Raw genomic sequence first — 15,039 nt, forward strand, 5'->3', positions numbered from 1 at the left:
TTGTTTTTCTAGTGGAAACAAAAATTTTAACTGTCATAAACAATGGATTTTAACCGTCAAAAATTTTAACCGTCATAAACACAGAAAAAAATTATCAGACAAAAACAAAAACAAAAAATCTTTAATCAAATTATAGTGGATTTTCTTAAAACGAAAAAAAAAATGGAAACTGATATCTCAAAAAGATCTCTTAGAAATAATTTTACCCTTATCTTTTATGTAATTTTAATTTTTAAAAGATAATAAATGGAAATTAATCAGATTAAAAGAAAAAGTCAAAGAAATCCCATTAAAATTTAGGGACCGACAAAGAGTCTCTCTACTATAAATATATGAGTTTATTCAGCCTAAACCCTAAAATCATTCATCGATTCAATTTCTTTTTCAAGTGACCACAACTACAAAGAGAAAGAAAAAAAATCAGAAGCCACCAGATTTGATTGTTTTTGTTTTTGGTTTGTAATCATGTTTACAGTTCTACGCGTGGATTTCAGTCACAAAATCAAAGACGATCCTAAACCAGAAGAAGCGGGCATAATTATAGTCAATGCAATGATCTACCGTGAAACTGATACCTTGACTTTGACGACGTCGTCGTCTGCCGACGAACTCATCAGCGATGATGGCAACGAGTGTCAAATCAAAATGGATTTGATTAATATCTTGAAGGTAGCAGGGCTCAGCGACTACGATACTGCACATATGATGTATCACTTTATTCCCCATGTTGCTGAAATAATGTCTTCCCCAAGTGAAGGGTATTCTCCAGGGTCTGCTTTAGAAGTGTCGTGGTGTCTTCTTCTTCTCGATGTGAGTCATATTGAGGCAGCGGTTAAAGTCTCGTTAGATTACGAAATCAAACAGGATCCTGAACCAAAAGATTCCGGCGGCACAATCAGAGTCAATGCAGTGATCAAGAATGAAAATGATATCTTGACTTTCACGACTTTGACGTTTGTCAACGAATTCCTCAACCAAGATTTTTGTCTCGTAGACTGGTGTAATTTCATGAAGGAAGCAGGGATCAGCGACCAAAATATTCCAGTTGTGATTTATCATATTTTATATGTTATTAAAATAACTTCTTCTGCAAGTAATGGGCATTCTCCCGGGTGTGCTTTACAAGTGTCGTTGTATCTTTTTCCTCACGACGAGACTGATATCGAAGAAGCAGTTCAAGTCTCGTTTGACGAGACCACTAATTTCTGTTTGGGACCCGCAAGCAAACTCGTGGTCAAGTCCTTAACCAGGAAAATATATGACAAGATTAATTATACAGGCGAAAGATGCACAATTTGTTTGGAAGAGTTTAACGCTGGAGGAATACTTGTGGCTTTACCTTGTGGACATGACTTTGACGATGAGTGTGCCGTAAAGTGGTTTGAGACCAATCACTTTTGTCCATTGTGTCGTTACGAGTTGCCACGCGAAGAAGATCAATGATGAACTAGGTTTCTTAAATATATGATAGAACAATTTACGAGATTTTTCTAGTTTTTTTTTACAGAATATTGCGAGATTTTCTGGTTTTTTTTAATCCTTCTACAACAAAGGCTAGTGTTAACCGGCAACATATTCTTTAGATAATTTTTGTAATCCTTAATGCTTCGGACTAGAAATTAACAAAGTTCGTTTTTTTGTTGCTAAAGCCATATCAACATAACAAACCGGAATATAGGAACGAGTCCAAACTAATCTCATAGAGTAACTAGAGATGGTCGGAAAAAACAGTCCATCAATTTTAACTAGTTTCAACCTTATATTTTGTTCTCCAAAACGCATCAAAATTCAATATTTTCAATTCAAGAAAAACCGAATTCACGTTTTGTCACATGCATGACAAATTATCAATTACCGCTGGTTGCGCTAACCAGAAACATATCCATCACAGATATTACAATATGAAATTAAGGAAAAATACAAAGGTTATGCTAAATAATTAACTACCTGACAAAACTAATTTTTTTGACATGGAAATTCTAGTTCTTTGACGGCATATAGGACATGACAATACTTGGGCGACGAATCGTCATCTTCCACATCATGATCCTCACCTTCACCATCACCATAGCCACCATTAAAACTAAGACATTTAGATTCAAATCCAGCTTTAGGCTTGAAAACAAACAACCCACTAGACGAACCAGAGGGTTCAAACAGCCAATCATGAACGTCCCAAAAGATCTCCAAAGAAACACCATCACTCACAGTCACAACCTCATTCCCTCTAAATCTCCAATTCAAATTCATGATCCTAATCGCCGGCACACCGTCCACCGTGATCCACATCTCTGGATCGCTAGGACCCGACAGAGATGTTTCGATCACCACCTCATTCTCCCGCCTCGACTCCCCACCGCCAAACGCCGTCCGCGTGTAGAAAACGCGTTTCCCGTGGACGTGTTCTTGCTTGGAGACCAAGGCAGCTTCTGTAGCTGAAGGGTTCTTCTTCGTCCTCTTTAAAGCTTCGTTCCTTAAATCCCCGATCGTTAAAACGGTTGCGTTTTGGGATACGAGAGAGACGTAGAAGCCAGAGGAAGGTTCAGGGAAGTTCGAGAATTTGGCTTGACGAAAATCCCAGTATACGTCGACTCTAGTTCCGTTAGCTTCTAAGCTCTTGAGACCCTTTTTGGCCCAAAACGAAGAACCTGAAAGATCTATCTTCACCGGTTGATGATGATTCTGTTGCTCGTCTTTGACGTTCTCGATTTTGATGGTTAAAGAATGTGAGGAGGTGGTTTTAGACCAAGTGACGTCTACGTTTTGTGGTGTTTTGGCGATTTCAACTACGTAGATTAACGAGACAGAGCTGGATTGATTAAACATTTCTCGTACGTTGTGTTGTTTCTTGAAATCTTTATCGGTCTGAACGAGGTATGAACAAAACCCACAGGCTTGGCCTCAGGTTTTTGATTGTCATCTGGAGATTTAAGAACTCTGAATTGTTCTCAAGAGAAAATTTGATGACCTTAATTTGTTTGGTGAAACGAACTAATGAAACCGAAGGTTTTTGTTTGTTTGTGATTTACTAAGAATAGATTGCTTCTAAGTTTGGATCTTCATGACTCAGACCCATAATTGTGACCTTACCTATCTTTAGTAGCCCAATCAGAGCTTGGTAAATTAATTTCAACGAGCAATGTAGAAGAATAATATCTTCAATCGTTACATGTTGTTATGTCTTTTTCATTTTTTAATTTCGGTTTACATAGTTGTAAATAAGGTCATACATACCTAATGAATAAAAGGGCCAAAGTTTGACAAAACTTTTATGGGCTTTATAAACCCAATTGGTAATATAAATAGAGATTGTGAAACGATGTCGTTTTTGTCCGGCTACATAGATAAACCCTAAGCTTAAAACCTTCATAAAACAAAAAACATCCTCCGAAGCAGCTACTCCTCCTCAGTTGTTGTTCCGCCGTCCCGCCATCAGATCCCAATCAAAGATTTAGGTATTCTCCAATTTCAATAATATGTTTTGAATTCCCCAAAATTTTTGATCGATTTCTCTCTTGAAATCTCTCTACGAGCTCAATTAGTCGGATGTTTTTAATTTCATATATCTGTGTAACGATTCGAGTTTTATCTATTTGGTTGTGTTTATTCTTCTTTACAATTTTTATCTTCAGATTACTAGTTGTAGCTCAATTACTAGTATTTAAGGTATCAAATCTGATCTAGCTTTATCTGTGCGAATTTGATTGATAGCCAGTGATTCATTAGAAACTCATGAATTTCAGATTTAAGAGTGTAATTCATACTTTGGATAATTTATGTATTGCTTGTAGGTAATAATTTACCATAGAAGAAATGGCAGAGTCTACTCAGATGGAAGTTGAGACAGCAACAGAAGGAACTGTGCCATTGCCGCCTAAACCAACCTTCAAGCCTTTGAAAGCTCATGAAATGTCTGATGGTAAAGTCCAGTTCAGGAAAATAGCTGTACCACCAAACCGATACTCGCCTCTCAAGAAAGCATGGTTGGATATCTACACACCCATTTACGATCAGATGAAGGTTGACATAAGGATGAATCTCAAAGCCCGCAAAGTCGAGCTTAAAACCCGAGCTGACACTCCCGACATCAGTAATCTTCAGAAGTCTGCGGATTTTGTACACGCTTTCATGCTTGGTTTTGATATCCCTGATGCTATCTCTCTTTTGAGAATGGACGAGCTTTATGTTGAGTCTTTTGAGATCAAGGATGTGAAGACTCTTAAAGGTGAGCATTTGTCTAGAGCCATTGGTAGGTTGTCTGGTAAAGGAGGGAAGACAAAGTTTGCTATTGAGAACTCGACCAAGACGAGGATTGTGATTGCAGACACTAGGATTCATATTTTGGGAGCTTTCTCTAATATTAAAGTCGCAAGGAGTTCACTTTGCAGTCTTATTATGGGATCTCCTGCTGGGAAAGTTTACTCTAAGCTCAGATCTGTCTCTGCTAGATTGAACGAATAGTTTTGAATGGCGAAATTTTGAAACATTAACTTGCTTTTGTTCGGAGTGATCTTTGTAATGAAATTTTGAAGAAACAAATGTTATGGTGTTCTTTATAAAATTTGTTATGGGATGAAAATTGTTATTTGAATGCTGCTGCTGCTATGGATTCTTTTGAAGGTAAGACAAATCGAGTAGTTGAAGTAAAAGAAATAAGAACACTTGCATTGCATTTCTATAAACCCTTAAGTCTGCTTATTCGACAGCATAAACAACTTGGAATGGTGACGTAAAGACATGTTCTTGCAGTTACCATCTTGAGCTATAAAATACAAAAAAAAAAAAAAAAAAAGAGAGAAAAAGAAGTTGAATGTAACGAGTCTCTTTAAAATCACAATTTGTTGGCCTACTTTGGGTATATGGGGCCAGATTAATTTAATCCTTAGCCGCCAAAGAGAAACCCAGCAGCTTGTTCTTCGTTTCCTTCAAACAATTTGAGAGCTTGTATCACTGAATCGCGGGAGAACCCTAGTTCCACAAGCTTTGCAATCTTGGCTTCAAATTCAGGTCCCTGTGGATTATGTGATGAAATTGATTAATGGAGACTGAAAAAGAATCAAAAGATGTGAGACTAAAACCTTAAACATAGTTTTTTTACCTCTGATGTGTTCTGCCTTTTCGGTTGTTGGCTTGTTGGGTTTGCAACAGTGTTATTCTTCTTCTCTGTGAACCCAGAAGGAACCTATGGGACCAAAAGTTTTTGATCATAACAAATTGTTTTGAAATTTAGTTCATCAGAACCATAGAAGACAGTATGCAAAACTTCTTACCGTTGCTCCAGAGCTAGATGCATCATTTGGAACACGCTCTTCATCCAGAAATCGGGACGGGATGTCTTTCTCTGAGAAAGTATGGTTTTTGTCAGGTTAATTGAAAACAAAGACAACGAATTTAAAATCACTCATAGTTATCAAGATTGAGAAGGTAGTAGAGAACTAACCTTGCAAAAAGGGAACCGAGACCTCTCCTCCTCCAACAGTCATGACGTTTTCCTTCAAATCTATAGTGCACTACACACAGAAAGAAAAAGAGTCTCAGTTTTATATTTGGTTGGAACAGATCCAATAAATTCAGTCAAAATATGGAAATGTTACCTGATGCTTACGCAGCATATCCAGGCCAAACAGAAATTCCATGTTAGGTGAGTCCAGCACCACGAATGAACAAGGGTAAAAGTTGTTTCCAATCTGCAAAGTTCGAGATTTTCAGTTTCTTATGCAAAGAATAATGAAACAGAAAAGCAAAGGTGAAAACCTTGTCAGAAAAAGATTGACGGTGTTTACCTTGATAGGAGCAACATGAATGCGGCCCAATATCTCTGTTTGGCCAACACCATGGGCAATACCTTTGTAGCGTTGGTCCATAAGTCTCAGCAATCTGAAAGTAAGTAGTCATCAAGACTTGTGAAATTTTCCATCATTCTATGTTACAAGAAGGACCAGAAGATATAAACATGGAAGTTACCCGCATCTCTCAGCACAACTCTTGGATATAATTGTCGACTGTGCACCACTATCAACGAAAGCCTGGAGATGGTGTAAATATAGGTTTAGAACAAAAAAGATGATCTAAGGAGTGCTCGATAACGCCTCTAAGCGCACTGAGAGACCAAGAAAAATTGAGAACAGATAGTAAGGTGAAACGAGGTTATAATCTGGTTGCAAAATTCTACCTTCAAAGGTACGCCGTTGACCTCCATATCCACATAGAGCATTATCTAAGGAAGTGATAAAAACAAAAGAAATCAAGACTTTATACAAAAAAAGGTTAAGGAATTTCAGAAGCATAAACTAAAACACAAGCATACATACCACCCGAGCAAAACCTTCAGGATTATGTTCAAGGGCAGCTTCCCAGTTCTCATCAATTCCTTTCTGTTCAAATATATCAATCAAGATAGTACCAAAAGTCAGAAATGACACGAAAAGGTAACAATCAAATTAGGAGAACATAAGAAACTAACCAAAGTGAAAGATTGCATCCAGGAATCACAAAAGAGTTATTTGCCACTAAAGTAATACAAGAGTCCAGTACATGTAACATAAGTAAGAACAATTAACCTGACGAATTGCAGCTTCAATTTTCCTCTGTGCTTCAACATCAAAAGGATCTGCATACAGAAGGGCCTGCAAGGAGGGAAATACACAAGCAGGGTTATTTGTAGTGGTAGATGTAACTTAATGTGTGGAAAAAAGAGAAGCTAGTAACTCTTTCAAAGCCAGTTATCCTGAAAATCAGTTTTATTTTGAAGTAAGGCTTACAAGTTCCTCTTCCTTCTGACGCTGTAAAACAGATCGCTGACGATGCCGTGCACGCAAAACATCCTGTAACTTATTTAAATCGCTTCCAGAAATCACTTGTGCAAGCTCAGGATCATTCTACAATTCACAACATCAAAAGCCAAGGCAACAGAGTCATAAAACGAAGTCCAAGAAGAATTTCGTAGTTCTAGTTACTATAAATTCAGACCTGAAATAACTGTCCCATAAGATTAGAATCCCCACGAATGTGTTGTTGAAAGGCTGCAGGGTTCAAAGCTGACCCATCAGGATTCATGCCCAAATCATTCCCCGCCGCACTAGTGGCACTACTGAAGAAGAGCAAGCAAATGAGACAAACAAAGAATCATGTTCACAAACAGCAATTGCAAAATTTCAAAATAGAGAAGCAAGAGGAAATCAATCCAACGTACCCAGATGAGGCATTGGAAACCATCATCATCAATAAATCATCATCCTTAACACCCAAGGCACTCAATTTATCGGAATTTCCCATCTCGTTTCCATTATACAACAGCTGCTGCTGCTGAATCGGAACATTGGACTGCTCATTGATTAAAAGGAAAACAAGGAAACTTTAAGTCCCAAAAACCCTAAACCCCAGATTTCAGCAGAAGTCTTTAATTTCTCAGTAGCAAGAGACACAATTCCAAATATAAATAGACAAAAGAGATCTGAAAACTCTTACCTCAACCTCGAGCAAGGCTTTAACATTCTCAACCTACAGGAATATAGCACTAAGGATCAGCAAAATCGAAACTTTCGAAAACGTCGAGTAATAAGTGCTAAAGTAGTGAAACCCAAGAACCTCCATCGATTAATTCGACAAGTACATTGTGATTAAGAACCCGAAGAAACAGGAAAGTTAGGGTTTTCCGGGGAAAAGAAACTTACAGTCTCCTGAGAATCGACATCGAGAGTGATGATTTGTTCACCGGCGGTCATGACAGTGATCCTCATCTTCGTAATCGTCGACTGTTTGGTTTCCGGGGTCTCCTCTGTGACTTGTTTTGGTCAATTTTATAAATCAGAATCTCTGTGACTTCCTTAGATGGCTTTACTTCAGGTTTTATGTTAACTCTGGCTTATAAGAAAAGCCAAACCACCTTAAACCCGCCTTTCGACCCAGAAGCTTCCACCGATATTGGTCTTCAAATCCCGAAACTACCCCGTATTGGTTAAATCCCGAAACTACCCCTGAATCTTTTTAAATCCCGACCGTTTCCTCATAAGTTAATTGTACTTTACTAATCAACCTTTGTTTTGACTTTTGAACAGTAATTAACCTTATTGTTTGTTGGTTCTTAAAGGATATAGACTTAAGATTTAACTTTATACTTTAGTTTAAACAAATCAGTATAAAAAGGTCAATGTGTCATGAATCAATTGAACATCAATTCTTATGTCATTAGGAAGAGGTAAAGTCATAACGAACGAGAATATTACCTTTTTCATATAGATAGATAAGAATATAGCTTATTTTCTTTTTAGTATCGCTTATGGAAATTTTCTAATGGAATTAGGCATTTTTTTCTATTGTTACTAGATTTTAACCCGCGGTATACCGCGGATCTATTTTTTATTTTAGTGTTGAAACTAATTACTTTCGTAATATATAATTCACAGTCTTATAATTATTTGTTATTTTTTATATTTTTTATATTTTGTATATTTAGGTATATTATTTAGTATGTTTATACAAAGGAAATTTGATTATTTTTTTGTATCTATATAAATTTAGAAATTAAGTAAGTATACAGTTTATAAATTATGTCTTTGTATATCTATATATAGATTTTGTCTTCCTTTTTTCATTAGTCTTGTAATTTAACAAAAACAATAATTTAAAGTTACTGTAAATGTTGTTTTTATTTTTGTTTTTCAGGTTTAATATTGAAATCTATATATCAAGATTTAGCAAACAATATTTTTTAGTGAGTACCAAATTGTAAAAATGTTGCTTCAAAATACAACTCATATTATGGGCTTCATCTTTAATAATTCATTAGGCCCACAGATCCACATAACCCACACAAATTTTTATGATAATCAATAGTGAAAACCACAAAATATCTGAAAAATTAATACACTCGTTTGTGAGTGTCTGCTTCAATAATCGACTTTCTTAAAACAACTGATTGTTCTTCATGTGTAATTGAGATTTCTCGGCAATCGCTGTTATTATTCTCTTGCAAAACTTCGACTTCAGAGTCAATATAGAGTCGGCAATTTCAAAATAGTTGTTCATCGTTCCTCAAAGAAACAACTAATCTACAATTTCTTCCAACGAAAAGTGGTTATCAAATCGTCATTTGATCCGAATTCATACGATTTCACCTACCATTGGATGAATACGAACCAAAAGGAAGCTATGGCGGCAGAGAATCAAGTCAGCTCAACAGAAGTAAAGGCGAATGGAGTTTGTAAAGGTGTGTATTTTTTCCAGATTTGGTTAGTAATTGGCAGTCTTTGGTTTTAATCATATTCAGAAACCCCCTTTTCCAATACAACAATACCTGGGTTATATGTCTCTGTCATTATACAGTTTAGAACAGCTAACAAATTGGTATCTAAGAAAAATAATGACCAAATCTGTACTTTGGCACATTTTGTTATTTCGTGATTGAAAATAAAGGGTATTGGTTAATCTCTAGATTTAGATGTCGCCATATCTTGCAGAGGTTAGATTATAATATTTTTGAGTTGTAATACAGTTTAATTACTCGGTTTCCTTAATTAATAGCTACCAAATTTATATAGCAACACTTTGTTCTTTCTGTTTTACAGGTTTAATGTCTGAACAAAGAACTGAGCAAGAGGTTATCAATCTATTGCAGAGGTCAGTTTCTTAATCTTCTTTAGTTGCAGTATTTTGTGTTTAAAGTTAAAGTGTTCATATCATTTAGGTGGATTTTGTTATGAGTAGGAAGTATAAATCTGAGTTAATTGTATAACTGATTGAATTCGTTTTTTGTCTTTACAAATTTGCTGCAACTTGTTAAAAGCAAGTGTTCGAAGCATAGGTAGAACTTGTTAAAATGGAAAACACTTGGCAAACTGCAGATTGAAAATGTGTAAGAATAATAAGTACTTGTTTGAACTGTAAAGATAAATGTAAATGAAAACTGGAAAACCAAAGTCTATTCGATTCCCTTTAGAACTGCTTTGTTAGGTTATTCAGTGACCAATGAAATAGCTTGAATGATACTGAGTTTCCTGCATAACAGAAGATTCAGATTTTGATTAGACAGTTTGTTTGCGGGTTATTCAAACCATAATTGAATCAATATTACAAAGGTATAGTAAATATACCTTCTCAACTATATAGATTACAGAATATGTGAGTTGACTCTTGTCACTAAATATTCTGAAACACCTCCTTGAAAACCACATTGGTAGTTTGCTTTTGTATCTTTCCCTCTTTGTCGAGAATTAGTATTTTCAACCCTGTCTTAGAAGTAACCCTAGACAACGCAACATATAGTTGACCATGAGAGAAAACAGGTTTAGGCAAGTACAATCCTACTTGCTCAAGAGATTGTCCCTGACTCTTGTTTATGGTCATAACAAATGCAACAGAGAGAGGAAACTGCCTTCTACGCATCTTGAATGGTAGTTTTGTATCTGAAGGTGTGATGTTTATTAGAGGAATATACACGATCTGCCCAATCCTATCTCCTGTTATAACCTTTGCTTCGACAATATGACTACACAACTGAGTTATCTGTAGCCTTGTTCCATTACAAAGACCACCTTTAGGATCTAAATTTCTAAGTAACATAACAGGAGCCCCAACCTTCAAACGCAAAGAATGGTGTGGCATACCTGATACCTTAATACTGTTTAAGAAATCTGGAGTGATAACAGGATTTTTTAGTGAGTCCGAATCCGAAGGATCTATACTATCAGCTGATAGATAGATTCTTTCTTCACCTGTCCAAATCAAGTAACATTTAAATCTTCAGCAAAATAATGATTAATACAGAACATAAAACGATGCACTAAATAATCAATATAGTATATGTAAACTTACTATCGAGATGCTCTAGCATATACTGATTTATTGTGTTAACATCCTCATTTTTCGGAGCTAGAATAGCTCTCCTCTGAAAGAATTTTGGATCACTGATTTCGTGCAGTTTAGTTGGATCTCCATAAATTTCTCTACTAATAGCTTCTATAGGATTATCTGCTTCTTGAATCAACAATTCTTCAGGTATATCAATTATCACCTCACCATCATTAGGCTCATTGACCCTTCCATCACCAACAGCCAATAACCAATCGGAAAATTCTTGGATTTCTTTAGCTTCATCAACACTTAAATCATTGTTTAAAAGCCGCATATTCTTAGTCAACCTCAACACTTTGCAGTGATCCCAAAGATATGAAGCATTTAGAGATGACATAACAATTTCTGCTCTCCCTGCACCATTAATTACTGGTAGCACTTGTCTGAAATCACCTCCGAACACCATAACTTTTCCACCAAAAACCTTATTGTCTACACGCTTGATTATATCAGAGAAGCTTTTATCTAATGCTTCAAAACAAAACTTGCTCATCATTGGAGCTTCATCCCAAATAATGAGAGATGCTTCTTTAATAAGATCAGCTAAATCTGATTTTGGTTTGATTTTACAAACTGAAAATTCGTCTGGATTCAAAGGTATAGAAAACCTAGAATGTGCTGTTCTACCTCCTTCTAACAACAAAGAAGCTATGCCACTTGAGGCGACATTAAGACATATCTGTCCTTTAGATCTTACTGCAGCAGCTAGTGTTTTCCAAATAAATGTTTTCCCTGTTCCTCCAAAGCCATAAACAAAAAAAACTCCTCCCAAGTCATTGAATACTGCATTAGTAATCTGATCGTATATACCTCTTTGTTCAGGAGTAAGCTTTTGTATCCAATCAGAATGCTTCTTTTTCAAATCGGATTGATTGTTGTACCTCAACTCATCAATAATAAGGCGGTTTGAATTATCAATACCCTCTCTTGAAGGCTTAGGAAAATGTTCAATATCTTCTAGAGTTGCTCCATTAAACAACATTATTTTCTCTATCTCTTGAAGAGTATAGTTCTGAATTTGAGCTTCTGTTAGTGTAAGTTCTGCATTTAAGAAATATACAATGTAAGTATATGTGGAAAATCGTTTAACCATGGTTTATAAACTGTAATAAAATTAAGTACCTTGGTTTTTGAACTCGTCTCTCTTCTTAATCAAAATATCTTCTGATAAAAGATGCCAAGTTTCTGACCAAACATGTTCTGGTCTAGCAAGAGAATCAGACAGCAACATCATTGAGAAAAAATTTCTCAAATAATCTCCAAAACAAAACTGAGATGCTTCAATCAAACCATTGATATAAACCTGGTCGTCATCTAGAATTCCACGTGCAAAACAGGCTAGTTTGTAAGATGGATAAACAACACCGTTAACTGTTTTTATATCATCGTAGCTCTGTGGACCTCTCACAATGTTAAGTAACACTCTCAAATAATATTCGTCTTCCATTTTCCTGGAAACGTAATTAATACGACCCAAAGAGAAACCTCTAGTTCTCTTTTTAAATTGTTTGTTTTCTCCATCCCATGTAAAATATGCTGGGATTTCAGCATATAGACAGTCTCGAGCACGTTTCCCATTCTTTCCAACAGCATTTTTCCGATTCAAAGTCAACCATGCCAAAAACTGAGAGTCTTCATTAGAAACACGTTCTAGGACATCAGCCATTTTGGCCTTGGCATCGAAATAGGCTGGTTGTTTCCCTTTATCATGAAAAGATAGTTTCTGAACAGGTGTTGATCTATGCTGAATTGGAAATTTGAATATTCTCCATATAGCCTCTGACGCGGATACATATCTAGCAGGGGAAAAACTTATGTATGAGCTAAGAAGCTATATGTAAGATAGATAAGTAACTAAATTAAATATAGATTCTGAAAACATACCTGCAATCGAACCAATCCTTTATTTCATCCTTCTTTTTCTCTGTTGTATCTGACTCAACTACAGGAGCTGTAGTGTCACTACTTGTTGCCTCTTTTATTGGCTCAACAATAAAAACTACACGGTCCGGACCTTTGTTGATGTATTTAAATAAGTATTTTATAGAACCGTTCTGGTTACACCATTCGACATTGATATGAGCTTGGTATCTTAAAGATAGCTTCTTATTATAGGGCACAACATACCTATTGTCACATTTAACACCCCCCTTTTCTATATAGTCGTCTGTGAGTCTTCTCCTATAGATTGGATAACCATCAGCACCCACTTTAGTGATTTCTTGATGTTTTTTTGGATATAGCTTTGAACACTGACCATCAACCATACACGGAGAACTGGTATTTGCTGAACCACATGGTCCATGCATCATAGAGTTTTTGATAACCTCATAGAGCTCAGGTTCTTTGTCTTTGTTAGGAATCTCCGCAGATATTATCTTGTCGATGTCGTCAGCTGTTGGTAGTTTACTATTAGCCGCCATAAATAGAAGTATGTGAGCATGAGGTAATCCTCTTTTCTGGAATTCGACTGTGTACATAGCTGTAAGAGATGTGAAATAATTATAATTCAGAGATAAAAATATGAAACAGGTTAAGGTATTGATAAGTAACTCTTTATAAAATGGAACTTACATGCAACTGTTTTTCCAAGGAGATGCCTTTCTGTTAAATCTTTCATTAAAGAATCTAACTTGATTTTGAAAATACGGGCGACAATGTCCGGTCTATCATCAGCTGTTAACCCTCTCTTTTCACAATATCTTGTTATCTCCGGCCATTTTGGGTTACACGTAAATGTGATAAACAAATCTGGGAAACCAAAATGCTTACAAATGGCCATAGCATCGTAATAGGTTTGAAGCATATACCTAGGGCCACCAGTGAAAGAAGATGGAATAAGGACTTGATTTCCTTCTTCACTCATAGTTGTAGATCCAGATGATGCAGATTCTTTAATAGAGTTGAAGTTCTCACATCTCAGCTTAGATTGATTGAATTTGATATAAGCAAGTCTGTTTGATTCAATAGTTGTATATGCATCACATAGAAACTGTTGAAACAACCTTTTTGATTGGAGCAAAGTATGAGACTCATCTTCCCTCTCTTGAATTCTGAATGCATACCACTGTCTCATACTGATACACTTTTTTTTCTTGGTGTAACCCGACTTATAACACTTCTCAATTCCAGGAGTGTAACCATCTTCACCATAGCAAAAAATTAATGGGTATTGTAGTGCCAAATAGGATATATGAATCTGACTTATCCTCTTGAGGCGACCAGTAGATTTTTTTTCTAGAATGATATCACGGACAGGCATTTGGCTAACAAAATCCCCAGGGATCAGAGCTGCAACCTCGCCTGCTGTAGGCATATTATATAACCTCCCATCAGTACCTTTACGATCAGAAACAATTCTCATATGAAATGGTTCATCATTAGTAGAATCAATCCTCTCTCTAGCAGATCTGAACTTCTCTACATATGGGTTCACTTGGTTGAGCATCTTTATAATAGCGTCAATGAGTTGCTTGTTCAGATTTTTCTTGCCTTTTGTTGATGAACCATTATTTCCCTTTCTACAATGACAAATAAAAAATATCTAGTTAGATATCTTGATTCATTGTGTAACAATAAGGCATAGTTCCTGTAGTAGATATAACAAAAGTAGATAGGTTTAATGAGTACCCAATAACATTAGCCCTGTTTTCAACTTCATTTTCAGTATCCACAATATAAAGTTGTGAATACTTAGCATAATCACCATCTTTCGGTTTTAAACTGCCAATCTGGTGGTAGTTTCCTCCTTGCAAACGAAACATAGCAGGTCCTCTCCCTTTAGGCATAGATTTGTCCACCTTACCACCAAGAGAAGTCATAGCAAAAATCATATTATATATCCTGATAAATTGTCGATAATGACGACTTAATGCATCATTTCCCTTTAGAAGTTTTTTTATTAGCTCAGGTGATTCCTTTAGAAAAGGTAATTTGACACTGCCTTGACCACAACATAGACTAAACTTAGGATTTTCGCTATTAGATTTTTTATTGATCCTCTCATTAAACCACATCAAAGCACCACAATACTTGCATTTGTATGTAGGGTCACCGTGGTCTAGGTAACCTGAAAAGGGTAAATTTAAAACTGTTGTAAGTATGCACTTATATTGTTAATAGAAAATGAAATGAGTTTACAGATTAAAACATACCGTTTTTTTTCGAATTTGATGGAGACCTATTGAC

At 35.9% G+C, this 15,039-nt stretch overlaps 5 protein-coding genes and 1 pseudogene across 10 annotated transcripts; 3 read left to right on the forward strand and 3 right to left on the reverse strand.

Annotated features, from left to right (window-relative positions):
- The first annotated feature begins 354 nt into the window (after positions 1 to 354).
- Positions 355 to 1,642, forward strand: AT3G13228 (RING/U-box superfamily protein). The gene has a single exon (NM_112166.1). The coding sequence runs from the start codon at positions 466 to 468 to the stop codon at positions 1,441 to 1,443; it is 978 nt and encodes a 325-aa protein (NP_566449.1). The 5' UTR covers positions 355 to 465; the 3' UTR covers positions 1,444 to 1,642.
- A 130-nt stretch (positions 1,643 to 1,772) lies between these two features.
- AT3G13229 (kinesin-like protein (DUF868)) lies at positions 1,773 to 3,082 on the reverse strand. The gene has a single exon (NM_148719.3). It carries the CDS (start codon positions 2,824 to 2,826, stop codon positions 1,957 to 1,959), a length of 870 nt encoding a protein of 289 aa, NP_683561.1. The 5' UTR covers positions 2,827 to 3,082; the 3' UTR covers positions 1,773 to 1,956.
- A 251-nt stretch (positions 3,083 to 3,333) lies between these two features.
- Positions 3,334 to 4,766, forward strand: AT3G13230 (RNA-binding KH domain-containing protein). 2 transcript variants are annotated; one of them, NM_001338039.1, is made up of 2 exons: positions 3,334 to 3,455; positions 3,633 to 4,766. In NM_001338039.1, the coding sequence occupies exon 2, from the start codon at positions 3,814 to 3,816 to the stop codon at positions 4,459 to 4,461; it is 648 nt and encodes a 215-aa protein (NP_001326485.1). In that variant the 5' UTR covers positions 3,334 to 3,455; positions 3,633 to 3,813; the 3' UTR covers positions 4,462 to 4,766. The 2 variants fall into 2 exon arrangements, with proteins under 2 accessions (NP_001326485.1, NP_566450.1); NM_112167.3 differs by having other exon boundaries at positions 3,792 to 4,766.
- Positions 4,603 to 7,878, reverse strand: DDI1 (ubiquitin family protein). 3 transcript variants are annotated; one of them, NM_001202948.2, is made up of 16 exons: positions 7,674 to 7,878; positions 7,468 to 7,500; positions 7,193 to 7,323; positions 6,970 to 7,090; positions 6,762 to 6,878; positions 6,561 to 6,626; positions 6,312 to 6,374; positions 6,173 to 6,217; positions 5,965 to 6,026; positions 5,784 to 5,877; positions 5,595 to 5,687; positions 5,441 to 5,510; positions 5,271 to 5,341; positions 5,099 to 5,182; positions 4,774 to 5,011; positions 4,603 to 4,661 (listed from the first exon to the last, which is right to left on the reverse strand). In NM_001202948.2, exons 1-15 carry the CDS (start codon positions 7,737 to 7,739, stop codon positions 4,883 to 4,885), a joined length of 1,245 nt encoding a protein of 414 aa, NP_001189877.1. In that variant the 5' UTR covers positions 7,740 to 7,878; the 3' UTR covers positions 4,603 to 4,661; positions 4,774 to 4,882. The 3 variants fall into 3 exon arrangements, with proteins under 3 accessions (NP_001189877.1, NP_001189876.1, NP_566451.1); NM_001202947.1 differs by having other exon boundaries at positions 4,623 to 5,011; positions 6,970 to 7,087; positions 7,674 to 7,827; NM_112168.5 differs by having other exon boundaries at positions 4,649 to 5,011; positions 7,674 to 7,855.
- A 975-nt stretch (positions 7,879 to 8,853) lies between these two features.
- On the forward strand, positions 8,854 to 9,922 carry AT3G13240 (uncharacterized protein). Of its 2 annotated transcripts, NM_001338040.1 has the most exons (3): positions 8,856 to 9,208; positions 9,567 to 9,618; positions 9,785 to 9,922. In NM_001338040.1, exons 1-3 carry the CDS (start codon positions 9,127 to 9,129, stop codon positions 9,804 to 9,806), a joined length of 156 nt encoding a protein of 51 aa, NP_001325479.1. In that variant the 5' UTR covers positions 8,856 to 9,126; the 3' UTR covers positions 9,807 to 9,922. The 2 variants fall into 2 exon arrangements, with proteins under 2 accessions (NP_187932.2, NP_001325479.1); NM_112169.2 differs by lacking the exon at positions 9,785 to 9,922 and having other exon boundaries at positions 8,854 to 9,208; positions 9,567 to 9,632.
- A 215-nt stretch (positions 9,923 to 10,137) lies between these two features.
- On the reverse strand, positions 10,138 to 14,867 carry AT3G13250 (annotated as a pseudogene; the record flags this gene model as incomplete). The annotated part of the gene is made up of 6 exons: positions 10,138 to 10,712; positions 10,813 to 11,892; positions 11,974 to 12,647; positions 12,736 to 13,333; positions 13,426 to 14,372; positions 14,482 to 14,867.
- Positions 14,868 to 15,039: the final 172 nt, after the last annotated feature.

This window comes from Arabidopsis thaliana, chromosome 3, assembly GCF_000001735.4.
Source record: "Arabidopsis thaliana chromosome 3, partial sequence".
Taxonomy (NCBI): domain Eukaryota; kingdom Viridiplantae; phylum Streptophyta; class Magnoliopsida; order Brassicales; family Brassicaceae; genus Arabidopsis; species Arabidopsis thaliana.